This window comes from Bombus affinis, chromosome 3 (assembly GCF_024516045.1).
Source record: "Bombus affinis isolate iyBomAffi1 chromosome 3, iyBomAffi1.2, whole genome shotgun sequence".
In the NCBI taxonomy this organism is placed as follows: Eukaryota; Metazoa; Arthropoda; class Insecta; order Hymenoptera; family Apidae; genus Bombus; species Bombus affinis.
In genome coordinates, this window is record NC_066346.1 from 1,484,722 (window position 1) to 1,502,246 (window position 17,525).

Genomic DNA, 17,525 nt, shown 5'->3' on the forward strand with positions numbered 1-17,525 from the left:
GCCACTTTCTGTACGCCCCCTAATCGAGAAAGAAAAAGAATCCACGTCGATAGGCATTCGACGTGATGTAATCTACAGGGGGAGTTATTTGATTCGTCGTGGACGAATAATGTTTACTCGAGGGTGTAGGTTACGCTTACTCAATAGGAAAATATTTATGAATACTTACCTTTATACAACTTTACGAATTTCTCTCGTAAAATTTATAAGATTCTTTTTATAAGTACTTACAAGTGTATTGATTTCCAACCGTTTATACGAATAATATCTATCGTGAAAAATATGTCCTGTAATAAACTTTACGAATATTTTAGCTTTCATCTTCTTCGTTTCATCCTGCATCTTACATCTTACGTCGTCTTAGCATCGATTAACGCAATGAAACTTGGTTAATTTTCCAACTACCTATAGACTTCCATTTTTATTTTATCTTACGATACAACAGAATTTGAACAATTACAAATCGCGTTGTTATTGAACCAGCTGCCTCCTTAAATCCGTAGAACTCTCTACCCCATTCAAGAACCTCACAATTCACCAATTCCGTCCGTCGAAACCCTCGAAAATCTCTCGCCATAGTAGCGAAACAATAATCTCGCGGCCCGTTTCCCTTCGACTCACCTACCAATGTCGTTAAAAAGATAACGGGGTCGAGCTGATGGTGGCAGACCAAATAAAAAAGAAAAAAGAAGAGAAAACGGGTGCACGAGTCGAGGAGGAGTTTTCGTGACGAGGCGGTCGCCACGACAATCATGGCCGGATTAGGCGTATGTATAAGGACGTAGAGGGTAGTTTCTGCTGGAAGAGGGTGTCAGAGGGGTTGAACGGGTCAAACGCGGGGGCAAGATAGACGCCTGCACGGGGCGAAACATAAATGATATTCCATGAGGAGCATATGCGTGCGGAGATGACTCCACCTCCGCGACGTTATGCGGCGAGGGTGGCTGCCACCCCCTGGCAGCAGGGTGCTGGTTTATTACAAACAAGGATTACCCGGGTAATGGGACATTCTGTCCCTTCGGTTGGTCGACAGTGAGAACGCACCGTGCACTGACTCACGCTTTCGCTTCTTGTCACAGCGATGTCCAAAGGGGCGAAACCGATGCTGCACGCGGCAGATCGCTGCCAAGATTCCAAAGATACCGCATCACGACGCCGTGAGATATCTACGAAACAAATTTGTCAACATTGTTCGGGCCCGATACCATCGGCCTCGGGGTGTCTTAAGTAAGGGGCAGTTATTGCCATGATTTGGGTTAGCTCGACACTTTTCGGATATTTTTTGCCGTTTCCTTGATACGATGTTCGTCGTTGATAGAGTTTCCGTTACATGTCATATGTTAATAAATAATTTTCTTATACACTAAATTTCTATAACTGTTGTAAAATTCCGTTTCGGGTTCCAAGCGTTTGTTACTATTTCTATTAATAGTATACCGCATCTTTGTTTCCAATACGAATATTTTCCAATTTGCTGAAATCACCCACTTTTCTACGTAGAATCTGTAATTTTTATTGCATCGTTACATTTAACACAACATACGTATATAAAATAATTGTACAACAATTTAAATATTACGTTGCGTGGCAATTTTTCTTCGAAATTTCGCTACAATTAAGAAGATATATAAAACAAAGTATGAAACAAAGTACTCTACTAATCGCACACGAACCGTATAGATTTATCGGCGATATTACGGTAAAACGATACGTATTCATAAACATATAGAAACGATCGACAGTGCCGATGATAATCATAAAATCGTTGATTTAATTTCCTCAAATACGATTGTTAGCACAGATTTGTCTGCCGGGTTTCCATCTCAAACACCGTACAGATCCGTGTTTAAATACTGTTTAAATACTGTAAAAAGTTCCGTCGATTTTGCGACTGTATCCGGGATTAGATTGAACCGAGTGAGGTCCGGAGATATTTAATTTCACGCTACTCGGATGGACTCGTCTCTCTGGCACCGGACCACGATAACATTCTGCTTTTTCCACAAGCAACGAAACGGGATCTTCCGTTACTGGAATATCCGGTGTCTTGGAAACCTTAATTCAATGAAAATAAACACGAACGTCTAAATTATATTTCTTGATCGAGAAAGATGTCATCGTCAACGATTTAAAAGATTCTTACCTTACAGATAAAAGGTTTAATAAAAATATAGAATAAATTACAACGAGCGTTGTGTTTTACCTCGATTTGATTTTTTAAAACACGCCACGTTTTCTTTCCTAAAGTTTCTGGTTGCACTAGGACGTAGCTCTTCGGCACCAACGTATCTTTGCTGTGAATGTACACGGTTGTAAGCGCCAGATCCAGAGCGTCGTTTGGTACCTAACACGTTCGCAAAGATTAGTCAAAAACGTAATTTTGTAGTTTGCAAAACAAAGTTGTAACTATTTTTCTGCACGATAACATGAACATACAAATGGAAGAAAAATTGGAAGAAATTGTTGAGAATTTTGGAAATAGCGGACGATTTCGAAACAATGTAACTTTTATCAAATATGAAAAACTTTGCAATATTTTGCTGTTTCGTGTTTATCATACAAGAAAAGATTACATAAAGATACACCTAGAAATAAATTAAATTTCAAAGTAGATATATTCAGAATATTTAATTAGAAATTGATAATAAAACAACATATCATAGAAGCTTTTTCAAAAATATATAGCTTGTAAAAATATGGAAATAAATTGCGTGGAACTTGCGATACGTTGGCAAAGTTAACATCTACACGTGTATATAATTAAAGTGACACGAATATTTAGACACGTGTCACGCAAGTACTGTCATAATAAAAAAATAAAAAACGAGATTCTATTGTACAAGATGGTGAAATAAAGAAATAATAACAAAGATTTTAGGTTAACGTATGTAGTTTTACCTGTGACCTCAGAAGCCTATTATCTTTGCGTATACTATTTAGCGTATGATGAGCGAAGAGACGTTCGTGCGCTTTTAACTTGGCACTCCAGTCTCTGTCCTTGGGTGAAACTTTATTACCTAGCACAGGTCGTCGTAGCCACACTCCTTCGCGTACTACATCCGGCACAGGATAAGGGTTTCTAATGTAACTCACTTCCGCCATTCTAACACCACCTGTAACTATAAACGTTCCTAAGTTTGTAGTAAAATGCCATACAAGCGTAGCAACACCATATAAAATAAACTTGCTTTATGTTTCGCTATATTATAAAATTAATGAAAATAAAATTTCGTGCGATTAGCGTGAACTATGCTGTAGGACGCGGGCATTGCAATTACGTACATTGAGAAAACGTTTCATTGGAAATGTGTTGAATAACTTTGGCGTAAAACCACATACTAAAATTTCCCAAATTACCGATCATTTGGATCATTACATTTTCAAATTTCCAAATTATTTCATTTTCATATTCTTATTGTGAATCGTCGTCTCGCGTAGATACAAAAATCGCAAAATAGTTGTTACAAATATTTACTTTTTAGGCGTGTAATAAATGTAAGGGATGATTTCAGCGAATATCAAGGCTCGTTAATATAACGAACGACCGACTGTTTAAATATTTTCACGGTCATTGCGAGGTACGTATACGCGTGCTAAATATTTTCTAAATTCTGCGTATATCTTTAAATTTGCTTTAAACCTCGTCAATACGATAACGATAATCCGATCATGTTGCTACTGAAATTTTCCCGATGTATCCTATAACACTTAACATATTCGTACAAGCGTTCAAATAGCTTCGTGAATCGTTGTAATAATTTAATTAAAAACGTCACGTATGTCGAGCGAACGGAACAATGAATTTAATTAAATAATCAGTGCATCGTGCACGGTACAAACAGCTGACTGGTTGAATGTAAACGAAGACAGAAAGGCGGTCGTATATGAATGGCAGCATTCGGGGAAAATCTCGGTTAAATTTCACAATAAGCTCTTTCACGACTTCTAAACGTGAAAGCGCTTGTAAGCGACTTTAGGGAGCCTTACGAGATGCCCTTGGAAAGCAGCCTGAGCGACTGTAAAGGCGAGAATAAACGAAAAGAGGAAATGAAACGGTCTCGATAAGTGGACACCCCGCGGAGAATGACGGAATGCAGACCGCCTGCATGAATTAAAGCCTTTCGTTTATCAATGAATCGGGATCAGAATCGAGATTCCTCCGAGTAAATGTTTCGAGGGTGGCTGATCTGTTCGGTGGCGGACGCGTTCTGATCTTTCGAAATAGAAAATCGAAACCGGATGTTGATCCTTGAGTCTGATGGGTTGAAAGGAAAGCAGATGAAATAATTCCGAAAATGGTTGAATGGTTTTATCGTTGCTTTAGGATAGAAGAGAGTTTACGTTTGGAAATTAAAATCATTCGTGAATTAAAATCCAATGAAAATTTGTAAAAATTACCTAATGCAAAAGATCGTACATTTCACGTATTACGATCTAAAGTTTAGCAAAATGCACAAGATACGCATACAATTTTCTATAACAAATGTTCGATTGCTCTCGTGAGTCGGTGAAAGAAAATTTTACACCGTAAAAACGGGTTTGCAAAAATACAAAAATTATTTGTCGATATGTAAAATTCGATTACCGGCGAACCTGTTGACACCTGCGATCAGCAAGAATCAAAGGAAGCTCGTTTCATGACAGAGGAGCGGGCTCGGTTGGCCGCATTTAACGTGTTTTGCTCAGGAGGTGGTCGGCTATGGCCAACGTCGACGTCCGATATTAAACCCACAGTAATTTATGTTAGCACGAGCGTGCATAATGCTGTTTGTATAAAGCGGCACAGTCACGTGTCGGCTCGTGCCGCTACGTATCACTCCTACCTCCCTTAATTCTTGCTGGTACGCAGGCAATGCGCGTGGACGCGTTATGCGATTTTAAATGTTCTCCAACTATGCGCCAAAGACGTGGTACATTGTGTTCCGACGTTCTTTGCCATTTATCGCCTTACTTTAAAATTCGACGACATTTCTCGCGTACGATAATAGCGTATCATTCGTACGATATAGCGTTTAATATTAGAGCTAACGACCTGTAGCTTCTACCTGTACCGAGTCATGAAAATATTCGAGATTTCGTTAGGACTATAAAGAAAAACACGAATGTCGTAATCATCTCTGTTGGTCTTTTAAACCAGTTTGAAAATGTGTATAGAATTTACTTGATATTTATTTCCAATGAAGAATAATATTTTAATATGGTACTTGAAAACACGAGTACTTTTTAGAGAAGGAATGAATTTGAAGAAGAAGATGGAAAGTGACGATTTTTCGTTGCAATCTCGTTTTAAAGTTTTTCTCGGAGGCTTAAAAATCTTTTTGATCCTTAAAACACGAGTAAGTTCGAGGCATGAAAATTCGAGAGATTTAAAATTTCCCACGACAGAGTTAATCGAAGCTTCTAGTAGAACATGACCGTGTATTCTATAAATCGTCATTAAGCTTTTGACATCTGTACAAATTCACATATTTTTACGCATTAACTTATAGAATTTATTACAATATTTAGTTTAATTTTATACGTTCTTGCGCAGACTTTTTATATATTAAGATGCAATTTTGTACCTTTAAATTTTCCATAAATTCGTAAAAATTCAAAGCCCATTCGTCGTGTAAAAAAAGGAACGACACGAAATTTCCAACTTAAAAACGACAAAATCGAACCTGAAGCATTTTCTTCTTTATTTGGATGTAGGTAGAGAAAAAAAAATGTTCCGTGTCATCGATGACACGTAGGGTATCGTTCGTGGACCTCTCCTTGGATGGGCCAGCTAGGGTACAGAAACCGACACACGTAATCGCGTAATCGCATAATCGCGGCGCGTGCTGAAGTTCGGGTTGCGGGAGCTTTACGTACGTCTACATCGGCACACGTGCGATGTTCAACGCACTGAATCAACAACGATCGCGAATCACAGACCTATCCGTGAATACGAACGGCAAACCCCTTGCCAACCGTTTTACGAGATAATTGTTCCGACGATCTGATCTCCGGTAACGGCGAGCGACCAGATAACAAGCTACCGTTTAAATGGAAGAAACTTAAATTGTTGAACCTGTGATTCGAAGGGTGACAATGATTATCGGTCTAGTGTTAATTGAGCAGCGGTCAAAAGTCACGTTGCTGCGCAAGTCGAAAACACGACTTCGTGTGTCGAGAAAAAGCCTCGATAGTGACAAATGTTACTTCGTAAAATTGATCTTGGAATTTAAGATCATTTATATCGTCATTTTGTGATAAAAAGACTTGTGGATGTGGATTATTTATTTTTTCAACATCGTTTGGTTCGGTGTCGATTCATAGATTCGATTGTACCATAAAATTTAAATTAATTTAAACGAGAGACATTATTAGCTGATGTGGATTGGTTTGGGAAACGATTAAGAATTGGGTATCGAGAAAAAGACCGAACGAGTTTGAAGGAAGCTGAAATAATTTATAAAGTTCATATCTACGCGTTATTAATTCCTTTTATCATTCTTTCGCGCACTTTTCTAATAAATAACTCGATAAATAATCAACAATTTGTCTAATTTGGAACAAACGTCTAAGCAAAAACCATATATTCCAAATCCCTCGCTTCGTAAGTATTATTTCTTTCTCTTCGGAACACCAACCTAACGGAACACGTGACAATAAAAAGTCAGGCGAGCAACAACAATGCGACAGAAGAAAAAGACTCGAAGGTTGTTAAAGTCGCCTGTCCTTCGATATCGAAGAGCTAGCAGCGAACATACGGCGGTGGAAAAAAGAAAGAAAAGGGAGAATGGATCCCTTCTAGATAGATAGGTGCGGTCACTGTCAGGAGGGTTGACAAAGGCTGACCAGGGGTAGAAACATTCAAATGGTAATCGGCGCGCGTCTAACATATACCGACCCTCCGACCCCCGTGCTCGCGCTTAAGGGGGTGCGAGCACCCCCTTGGCATACACCCTGCACATTCGCACCAGAATCAAACCAAATATTGGCAATATCATCCACGGCATTGCTCTCTCCGCGACCTGCCTCCTACACTCGCTGGGAAACGATGTCCATTTGAATGCACGATTCCATTACCGACGACGATATATCGGTTCGAGGATATTATGGGATTAGGATTTCAAGCGAAACCTGAAAGAACGCTATGAAACTCGGTCACACACCGAAGGTGCGATGCGTTTCCGCAGTTTAACGATTCTACTGATTGTAAAATATTGGTCTCGTTTTATGTGGCTTTCTGTTATTTAAATGACGCGTTTAGAATGTACGACCGTGCTTCGGATGGTATTTCTATAATATTCGCGGGAAACGTTTATAGAGTGTATAGAAATTGGGCAGAAGTTGGCTGAGAATATCGTTATTTTTAGGAAATAATTTTGGCAAAAATCTATCGAAATAATTTGCGATTATTAATGTCAAAGTTAGGAGTTAAAACGAAGTTTCAGAATTTCGTGAAACACGTACAGACTAAAAATTCATTGTTTAATTTATCTATTATAATGACAACTTGAATCGAAATAAACTGCTTGAACGGAAAGCCTGTGGCTAGCCACAACAAACGTTGGAAACGTTGCACACGATATTTGAAGGGTGCAAGGAACGTATAGATCTCACGCCATACGACCACAGAAACGAAAGAAATATTGATACAGCTTTGTTCGAAAATGTCCAAACAGCAAAGTACAAGCGACACGCCCCTGGTTTTCGTTCTTTCATGAATTCTACAGAAAGGAACATTCTACATAGGGTCACCGAATACCAGGTAATGTTGCTTGTGCTGTATCACTATGCCCTGTGAAGATTCCTTTTTTGAAATAAACACAACATCGAGTCTTGACAGAACATCGATATTCACAAAATTTTAATCGTCGATCATTAAACTAAAAAAATGTACATATGTATGTTATTTGTAATAATAAATTTGTAATTGACTGTAGAAAATGAGACGATGTAAAGACGAGAAATTAATATGAATTTTCATTTAAAATTATTTAGTTTTTTTTTTTTGTATTAAAACGTTACTTTAAAATATACAGCTAATATAAAAAAGGAGAAAACTTAAAAATAGTTTTTCAGCAAATTCGATTTAATCAAGCGTTGCAGCAAACGTGTTCAAGGTAAAGTACATTATTGCAAGAATTATTTAGACGCCATTATATTTATTATACCATTTATATACCAATTAATTCGATTCAAATATATTGAGTTTCGTGTCATTTAATAGTACCTACATACTTTCATATAATTAGAAAAATGTAATGCTATGAAAATGAAACGTAGAGCCTAATAAACAGACATTCCCTTGAAAATAACGTTTCTTGCATAACTTGTATTATACAAATGTTTCTCGTGGTCGCTGTATATTCGCATCAAACAGCATGTATTACGCGAATACTTTTTTCGATATTTTTCTCAGTCGACTACCCATCGCAAGAAGGAAACACTTTTTATCGTAGGAAAATACAGTCTGAGAAATAATACTCGTGTCTTCATCGAGCCCCCGTGACCCTTCGCGTAGAATAATGTCTTACACCCTGCGTGTCCAATTCGACGAAACCAATGGGGTGGGTAGGACAGCAGTGCGACAGGTGGCCCGTGAAATCAGTGCACGAGTGCGCCGTTCCATCGAGCCTGCCGTTCGATACGGTTCATTAGGAAATTAAGTGTATAATAATTAGAATTGGGGTGCTGATGGGACACGTTAAACGGAACTCTTTTTTCCTTCCACGGCCATCGACACGAGCAGAGAGTAGCTAAACGCGTGGACGACGAATTTCATATGAATATACTGCGGACGTTTATCGGTCCAGTCAAATAGAGCTGTTGCGATGTATTTGATCTGATTTAACGAGGACGTTTTTAACATAAACCGGTGCCGAATATAGTAGAAAATGAAAATGAATATTTGCACCACTTGAAGAGGTTATACGTTCGTGGAAATTCTCTAACGCGTTTCTTAAAATATTTCCTCTGAAAACGCATCTTAGTTACGTATACTTTTTGTTCACTTTGAAACGCCGTCGAAGCAGCCCCTGAACACGACGTGACCATCGCAAATGAGAACAATAAATAATTACGTCGATGAAGAATAAGAAGGAAGCGACACAGACGATGAAGAACCACGCGTTCCTTTAAAAAGACCAAGACCAGGTAAAGTTTGGTTCTTGCGTACTTCGCAAAGGATATATCGTGACTCTTGGTACAAAAATCACGTCTAGTCTTCCACGGCACATGGAATTAAAATTAAAAAGAAAAATCATTTTTCTCGGTGCTACAGTTACCGAGAAAACGAGCGATAAAAATCGAGTGACAAGCGCGCTCTTGAAATTGTCTTTTCCATAGGAACAGTTAACGTTACGTTTGCGAAAAATTATGCGCTGAAACTACTAGAAGCTCCCTGTCAGAATATACCTTTTAATTTTCCATTTCCTGTGATATTTAGCGGCTATTTATGTAAAAGAAGCCCGTTAAATCGGATAAAATTCACCGTAATAGCTCTATTGACTGAACTACACGCATTCGTGAGGAATGTAAATGTACGAAGTGCACGTAATATACGAAAATATACAAAATATTCAAATTAAAGTACTTATTAAAATATTATAGAGGGTGGAGCAAATCTCTACATATTTAGTTTCCATAATTGTAGGTACTATTGTTAGAAGGATATTATAATTCATATCACTTATCAAGATACCTCTCTCTGTAAGCTACAGATTGTTTTCATCAAGCGGAAAGTTCATTTTTTAGTGGAATGGATTAGAACGAAACAATACAATTTTATCTATAATAATATTTAATCTAATTAAGTATACCAAGAAATCTAATTTAATTAAAAATATCGTCAAGGTATTGCTATCAACCGTACAAAATATTAAGAGAGAGAACGAGATGCGTTTAAATAAACGTAAAATATGTTGAAGTAATTGCAAAACTCGAGATCAATTTCACTGAAGAATACACGTTATCGTTAATTAATAAGATGTTAGAGTAGGATGTTGGCTATATCCAACATCCGACACGAAAGGATTAATTATACGAAAATGAATAATTCTCTCTCCGCCACGTTCCGCACGATAATTTATAATTTCCAAATTATAACCCGTTAATTCCATCCCTGTTCCTAAATAATCGATCAAAGAGAAAAATATTCAGCCAACCGAAAAATATCGGTGCTCTTTACTTAATCACCGAAGCACGAACTGACGAAAGGCAAACGGAACGAAGCAATCTAGCAACAAAAATGATCTTTCGCCGATCCAATCCCTTCGCACGAAATATTTTCCCGGCGAAACGCTGTGCACACACGTGTATACCCGTGCACGCTATTTGCATACCGATGATCGAGCACTCGAGAGGCGGTTGCACATTTTCGCGCGCGTTGCGCCGAGAGGCACGGCTCTGGTTGGCTGGCAGAGGCGGAGAGTCGTCGGTGTATTTTAGCATTTCACGTTTGTTTCCATTTAAATGGTAATCGAGTTCATAATGTAATTGTATTCACCGCGTAAGCCGGGTCTCACCACAGCGCTTCGGCCCCGCCATTGTTTGCATTGTTCTCCTCGCAGTGCGAACAATCCGCGCGCGCGCGCGCGCGATCTCGCTCACCGTCGGCCTTTCAGCCTCGCGTTTCGCCGAAATCTAAACCCCTCGCGCCCTGCCCGCAGCACCAGAGGTGATATTTTGCTGCGATACAACCAGCCAGTTTATGCGATACTGATGGATATCGGTGTAGAACGCGTCCCGATACCTCCAATCGGACGCACAGCATGGAAAGTCGATGTGTCACGCGTTCGATACCACGAGGACAGCATGGTTCCGCGTTATTTTAACCGAACCTTTTTTCTCTCCTCTTTTTTGGATTTAGTTTTCGAGAATACCGGCAATGAATATTTTTAGACAGTTCTCGGTTATGCTCGATACTGTTCTATCTTCTTTGAATTTAGCTTCGAGAAATAATAGAAACGCGATTTCTGCGATTATGCTACATTTTGTTTTATCTTCTTTTGCATTTAATTTCGAAGGAAAATGGAGATTGGATTTTTTTAGAAATTTTCCAACTACCCTTAATTTTGTTCCATCTTCTTTGGATTTATTTGCGAGGAACAGTGGAAATGGAATGTTTTAGAATATTTGGAACTATGATCAACGTTAAAACTACCGATCTTTGATACTTTATTTAAACACACAGCAAAATGTAATAATTTGTACGGATATTATGCTGGCCGTTTAATGTTTTAAATAAACTTCTCGAAATAAATTTCTACTTTTATTACGATGCGGTACCGGTCATACGTGTCAATATCAGTGAATATGCTACCAGGTCACCAAACACATACGTTAAATTCAACCGCGCCGCTTCTTCCTACATTTGCTACTAATCCATCAATATGAAAGCTAGATCCCAAGATTCCAGCCATCGGTGCACTTGACGCGTTTGCCATTGCTCGACATATTTTAACGAAATTCGCCGGTAAATGTAAACCTGCGTATGCACGAGGCCCGCGTAAATCATAATGGATGGCCGTGGGTCGACGTTCGTTCCGTAACAAAAATTTTTACCCGAAAACGCATTGTTATACAGCTCACGGAAGAGTCGCAGAATCCGTAGAGGCGAAGCATAGAGAAAACGAGAGAAAGAGAGAGAAAAAAGAGAGAGAGAGAGAGAGAGAGAGAAAGAGAGAGAAAGAGCTATCACAGGCTTGAAACGAGCTATGCGAAGGGGGTTGGCTGCGTTATTGTAACACAGGGGATGCTGGCTGTGTGTACGTGTTAGCGGAGTTGGTTGCCTTTCTCTCATACATATTCATCAAACGCTAATTAATCATCGCCAGGCACACCCACTGCGAGCCACCCTCTTGGCAGCAGGCGAAGCCTGGTGAAAAAAAAAAAAAAATACGATATCCGCAACGCAGACACCTCTATATATTACGGGGCGCATCCAGATGTCGAAACCGGCGAGATTTTTAAATGGAATTGACAACATCGGAAACGATCGCGGTGAATAACAAAAATTTATCGTTGCCTGAAATTGCGCCTGTCTGGATTACCGGGAAAATTACGAAGCCTAGATCACCGGAGACGAAATTTTCGAGCTTCGAGGCACGAGTTCACCAGCTTTTGTTTGACGTCGCAAGAAATTAGCATACGATTAATTACAGGTTTTAATTTAAGCATGTTTCGTACAAGATAATACGTCTATTAATGTATTTAGAAAAATTAATGTATTTCGTAAAATTAATGTAACGTTGTATCGCGAACGTTACGATTTGTTCGATTAAAATCGTAAATTCAGTTTTCTATACTTTTATTACAAATATGAAATTAACAATGCCGTGATCCTCGATAGGTAGTGTTCCCTATATTAAAAAACATTTATTTTTTGTTTAATTGCGCTTAAGAAAATTCTCAACGTGATATAAATAATATAATACAACAAACTATATCTTAAACATCAAGTAGAAACTATATCTCGTACGAATTACGGATGATTTTCAGTATGTTTGTTCGATAGATTCTTAACTTAGATCTTCACAAAAAAGAAATTATTTAATAAAAAAAAACTATTCAACGAAGAAAATAATCACAAAGGAATAATAAGAAAGAATAATAAACAGAAAGTTCGTCCGAAACAACTGATTCCTTGCAAAGCACAAAGATCACGGAACTTCTGCTTTCAATCAAGTACTAATTCCATCAGGAATCAGTTTCCCTAGAAATGCATCTTTCACGCTATTGACTTTATCCTGCCTCTTAAATGCACGGTATATAGCAAGTTGCTGCTTGTACAGAGGCAGCGGCGCACGGACAATCAATCTAAATTGTAATTTCGTAATCCCATTAAGCAGGAGGCCACCTTCGTACGCACTTGCTCCGGGTTCGGCTTTCACGCGGACGGGACGCGTATAATTAGGTATCGTTTATTTTACACCGAGACACAGCAGCTAGGGTGACACTTCCAGCGTATAATATATACGCTGTGGGGTTCTAAGCGGGCATAGACGGTGGCCACGACGGTAGTCGCTCATAGAACGCTCCGTTGCTAATGCGATGCGATCATCGCCATCCACCTCTATCGCCCATTGATATTATACGACGTGGTCGATCTCCCTTCTTTTCAACCACCGTAGGTATTCTCTGGCGTGATTTTCTTTCGATTAAACTTTCTGCAAGCTATGCTTACTGACTGACATTTAACGAGTATGGTTCGTTCGACGCGTCGATAGTTGCAAATAAACGCGCGTGATAATTAGACGAGACAGAGTTTCGATTTGTTGTTTTTCGGGTTTTGGGCTATTTTGAAACGGAGAATTATTTTTCTCAAGGTTGACTTTTTCGCTATATCGGTGGAATTATTTATTGTCGCGTTTAATGGTGACATTTAATTTCGATGGAACATAGCATGCCTCGCGTAGAATAATTTTCTCATTCTATTATTATACCGTGTAATACGTATTATTATGTCATATCGCGGATTAAAAATGTGATAGAGCGAAGCAGAAAATGGCACCTGTAATTGCTGCAATTATTTTATTCGGAAATATCTCTGTCTCTATAACGATCTATAACTAATGTTCCTCGTAATTAAACTTTAGAAAATATTGAAAATCAAGCCGTGATTTGAAACAGAGAGCTATTTTTCTCAAGGTTGACTTTTTCGCTATATCGGTGGAATTATTTATTGTCGCGTTTAATGGTGACATTTAATTTCGATGGAACATAGCATGCCTCGCGTAGAATAATTTTCTCATTCTATTATTATACCGTGTAGTACGTATTATTATGTCATATCGCAAATTAAAAATGTGATAGAGCGAAGCGGAAAATGGCACCTGTAATTGCTGCGGTTATTTTATTCAAAAATATCTCTGTCTCTATAACGATCTATAACTAATGTTTCTCGTAATTAAACTTTAGAAAATATTGAAATTCAAGCAGTGATTTGCTTAATTCTCTTAGTAATATTATAAAGAAGCATATTTTTACACATTATTCCGTGTAATCTCGCGCCTTAGAATTTCCTCTAAGCGCACAAACATCCGTAGTCAGCTAATCGAGTTTCCTTGAAACCTGCAACTTAACAAGACCCTATTGTTCGTCGTTATCGATGAACAACAGCGCGTAATTGCGATCTCTCGCGTTAAAAGAAACGTTAGATCCCGGGAAAATCGCACGCATGTTTTGACTGCCGGCATCAAATCGCGACAATGGCAGATTCCGTGCTGACAAATGAGCGTCCCGCCACGGGACGCGATCCACGCACGAGACATATGGCCCTATAAAAAAAAAAGGCGGCAGAGATACAAGAGATGGCCTGCAGTAACCATCCAGTCGATCCGATATTAATGGAGACCAAACACCGCACATTCTGTGTCGCCGCTGTCCCCGTTGTGTGTACACATTGGTGCGCCATTATGTCCCTGTTATAATGTGTACACACACCCCCTTTTGATACAATAGAATGATCTATGATCGTGCCAAACATGGATCGCCGAGTCAATTTTTCGCCCTTCTGCTATCTTTTCTTTCTTTTTTTTTTCTATTCGTGTACCAGCTCGTTCCGAGCTTTTCTTACTCCTATTTAGGAAAAAATTGATTCTTCTTTCATTTTTCTTTCATCGTTGTTACGTTAGTTTTTTGTTAAAAGAATAGTTTTCGATTTTTCAATTAAACAGCTTGTTTCTTGTTCGTGGTGCATTTGAATCGTTATTCGTAGTACAACGTTTAAGAAACGATAGATCTCGGAATAATATATCGTATAATAGAGTATATTATCGTGATTTTCTCAAAAAAGAAAAAAAAGATTACTCAACTCGGAAAACAAGTAAAAAAATTCCTTAAAATTGTAGCTACTAGTTAGAAAATTGCGTCAAATCGATGAAAAATATCAAACAGCCACTAGAAACTGTTTAATCGATAGAATTTTTACCATCTATATATCAACGTTCTAGATATTATATCAATAACTTTTATTTCGCTAGTCAAAAACTTCTTCAAAGACCATAAACGTTCTAATCTGACGTAGATTACACCACGCCCGTGAGAAATCTCTTCCATAGAAACTTAATAGTAATCAAACACTCGAGGCAGAAAATGAATATTCCTTCTCGGATCTTTTTAATGATTACGACACGCTTAAATTAGCCGAAATCGAGTCGACGGAACGATTTACGCTTCACGGTCGGAATCGAGTAATTCCGGCTTTCCTGAGCGTGCAAACAATAAAATTGGATTTAGCGACCCTCGTGGCACGTACGTGGCGTGCGACTCGAAGGGTGAGTTTTCGGAAGGTGGACAAGCACGCTGGTTCCGGGGGGCTGTTGCGAGATCAAAGACGCCCTCCGGCCAATTCCGTAGTTTCCACGTGACATATTAGTTAGAAATTGACGGTGACAGCCTCCAGCAACGACGTGCCTGGTAAACTTTGATCATTTCACCTGTGGGACTTGTTTCGTGAATATTATTATCGCGATAGGCTCGTATTCGCAACACGTCATTACATTGCCACGTTCCACGATAATACGGGAAGAACAAGATATTGTCTTATTGTTATTGACACGACGATCGTGTTTCCAAAGATGGCTACAATTTGTCCGTTTGCTCTCTTACGACGCGCAACGCGAAGATTCTACGATATGTCGCTGATATCTTTAATAAATCTGTATCGGCGAATTCCTTTTCCTGTTATTTTAGTTCGAATTTATCGACGAAGAAGCTAATCGTTTGACAGCACTCGTGAACGAGTCTTGAGAAAATTGTTCCATAAAATCATTTCTATCGACCATTTCTTATTATCTTGCATTTGTCTCGTTGCAACTAATAATTATAATTGTTACGCATGTGTATATTTATCAGCTTCGAATGTGTAAATATGTTGTTAGTTGCACTTCAATTGCAATCGTGGTTCGTTCGCGTTGGTTCGATAGGTTAAATGAAAAATAAAGTGGATAGGTAAAGTACATATAGCAATAAGTTATAATTGTGCAACTGTGTTGGTGAAGTTTATTCTAGTATTCCTTGTACTATACAATGTCGCTTTATGTACTTTGTAAATTATAGAAGAAACAATCAAAAGAGGTCTACTAAAATGTCACGGTGAATTATATGATTGATACATACCTTTTACGGAGGAAGAGTATTCCACTTGGCAAAATGCACAGTAAAGAACTATGAACAGCTAGTTGAAACTGCTTAGCAACTGACTATTAAATCAGTAGCAGTATTTGATATAAACTTCTAAAAAGTGAAATTAAGTCAATAGCGTTCCATGGAAACAGTATTACTGAACTTGTTACTACGAATTAACATATTTTTAACGATCAGCGACATCTATGATAAAAGGAATATATTAAATTAATACTTACAGTAAGTAAGTGAGATATTCTTAAGTAAAGTTATTTCTTAATGCAATAAAATATCATATTGGAGACAATCCTAGACAGGGGGACGATTGTAATCTACAATATTATATTAAATAAATCCACGTAACATCTAATTCATTATTATATCAGTTACAATATTATCAACTACACGGAATAAGATTACGACACACCTTGCGGAGAAAAGTGGAACTAAGTACGATCACTCTTATTTTAGGTTGGATCGATAACATTGTGAGTGATGAGGATATGGTATATGACGATATGAACCATTTACAAATAAATTATTGTATATGTATCAAACAAGTGGAATTTATTTGAAAATTTATTAGATTGTGTTGTTTAGTGCGTTATTAAACAGTACTGTGTAGTACCATTTTATTTTGTTTGGTAGGCGTTTGAGCGAGATGTTTGGGATGCCATCGAAGCCGGCGGATTTTTTGTTGTTTAGCGTGGAGAAGATTGTACTTAGTTGATTGAAGTTTGTAAAGTAGTTTATTTCTGGGTCAGGCTGTTTGGGGTCGTCCGATGTGAGAATGTGCAGACTGTTTTGTTTAGCGCTATGTCTTGTTTTATTTTATTTTTTAGTTTGTTTGTTTCGGCGATGATAATTCTGTTTAATTGTTCTCGGCCCATGTGTTCGTTTTGTGTGTGAGTTTTGGCGAAGTGGGTGCCGAATGTGATAACCACTACACCACGGAAACACGTGGCAGTTACTCTTTTCATAAAATATTTGTGGCACTCTTAAATTTAAAATTTAAAAAAAAACAAATACAATATTCAATATTATATTACCCAATATGCATAATTCTCAAATTACGTGAAAAAATTCAATTTTAATAATAAAAAGCTTTTATTTTAAAAATAATAAAAAATAATAAAATCTATAAAAATTATTTAGAATATCAATTATATCTTGTGAAGAATAAAGTGAGGTGCTCCTCCTATACTTTTGTGTATACTTATACAGGATGTCCAGCGATAAGTGGAGTTTGTAATGCTATAAAAGTATATGTTATTTAATCTTGCTTACGAGACATTGCAAGCTGTATATTTTGTAATTTGTTATCTGGTTTCCTGCACAGGAGATGTTCAGAAATACTATAGCTTATACTTCAAGGTATGTAGGCGCTTTGTCATTGATCTTCTGTTACTCTTCAATAATTCCTG

The 17,525-nt window shown here is 38.0% G+C and overlaps 1 protein-coding gene across 1 annotated transcript; it reads right to left on the bottom strand.

The window, feature by feature from the left end:
* Positions 1 to 1,488: 1,488 nt before the first annotated feature.
* On the bottom strand, positions 1,489 to 16,259 carry LOC126914224 (cilia- and flagella-associated protein 276). The gene is made up of 4 exons (XM_050717877.1): positions 16,096 to 16,259; positions 2,899 to 3,119; positions 2,204 to 2,344; positions 1,489 to 2,055 (listed from the first exon to the last, which is right to left on the bottom strand). The coding sequence occupies exons 2-4, from the start codon at positions 3,100 to 3,102 to the stop codon at positions 1,858 to 1,860; spliced, it is 543 nt and encodes a 180-aa protein (XP_050573834.1). The 5' UTR covers positions 3,103 to 3,119; positions 16,096 to 16,259; the 3' UTR covers positions 1,489 to 1,857.
* Positions 16,260 to 17,525: the final 1,266 nt, after the last annotated feature.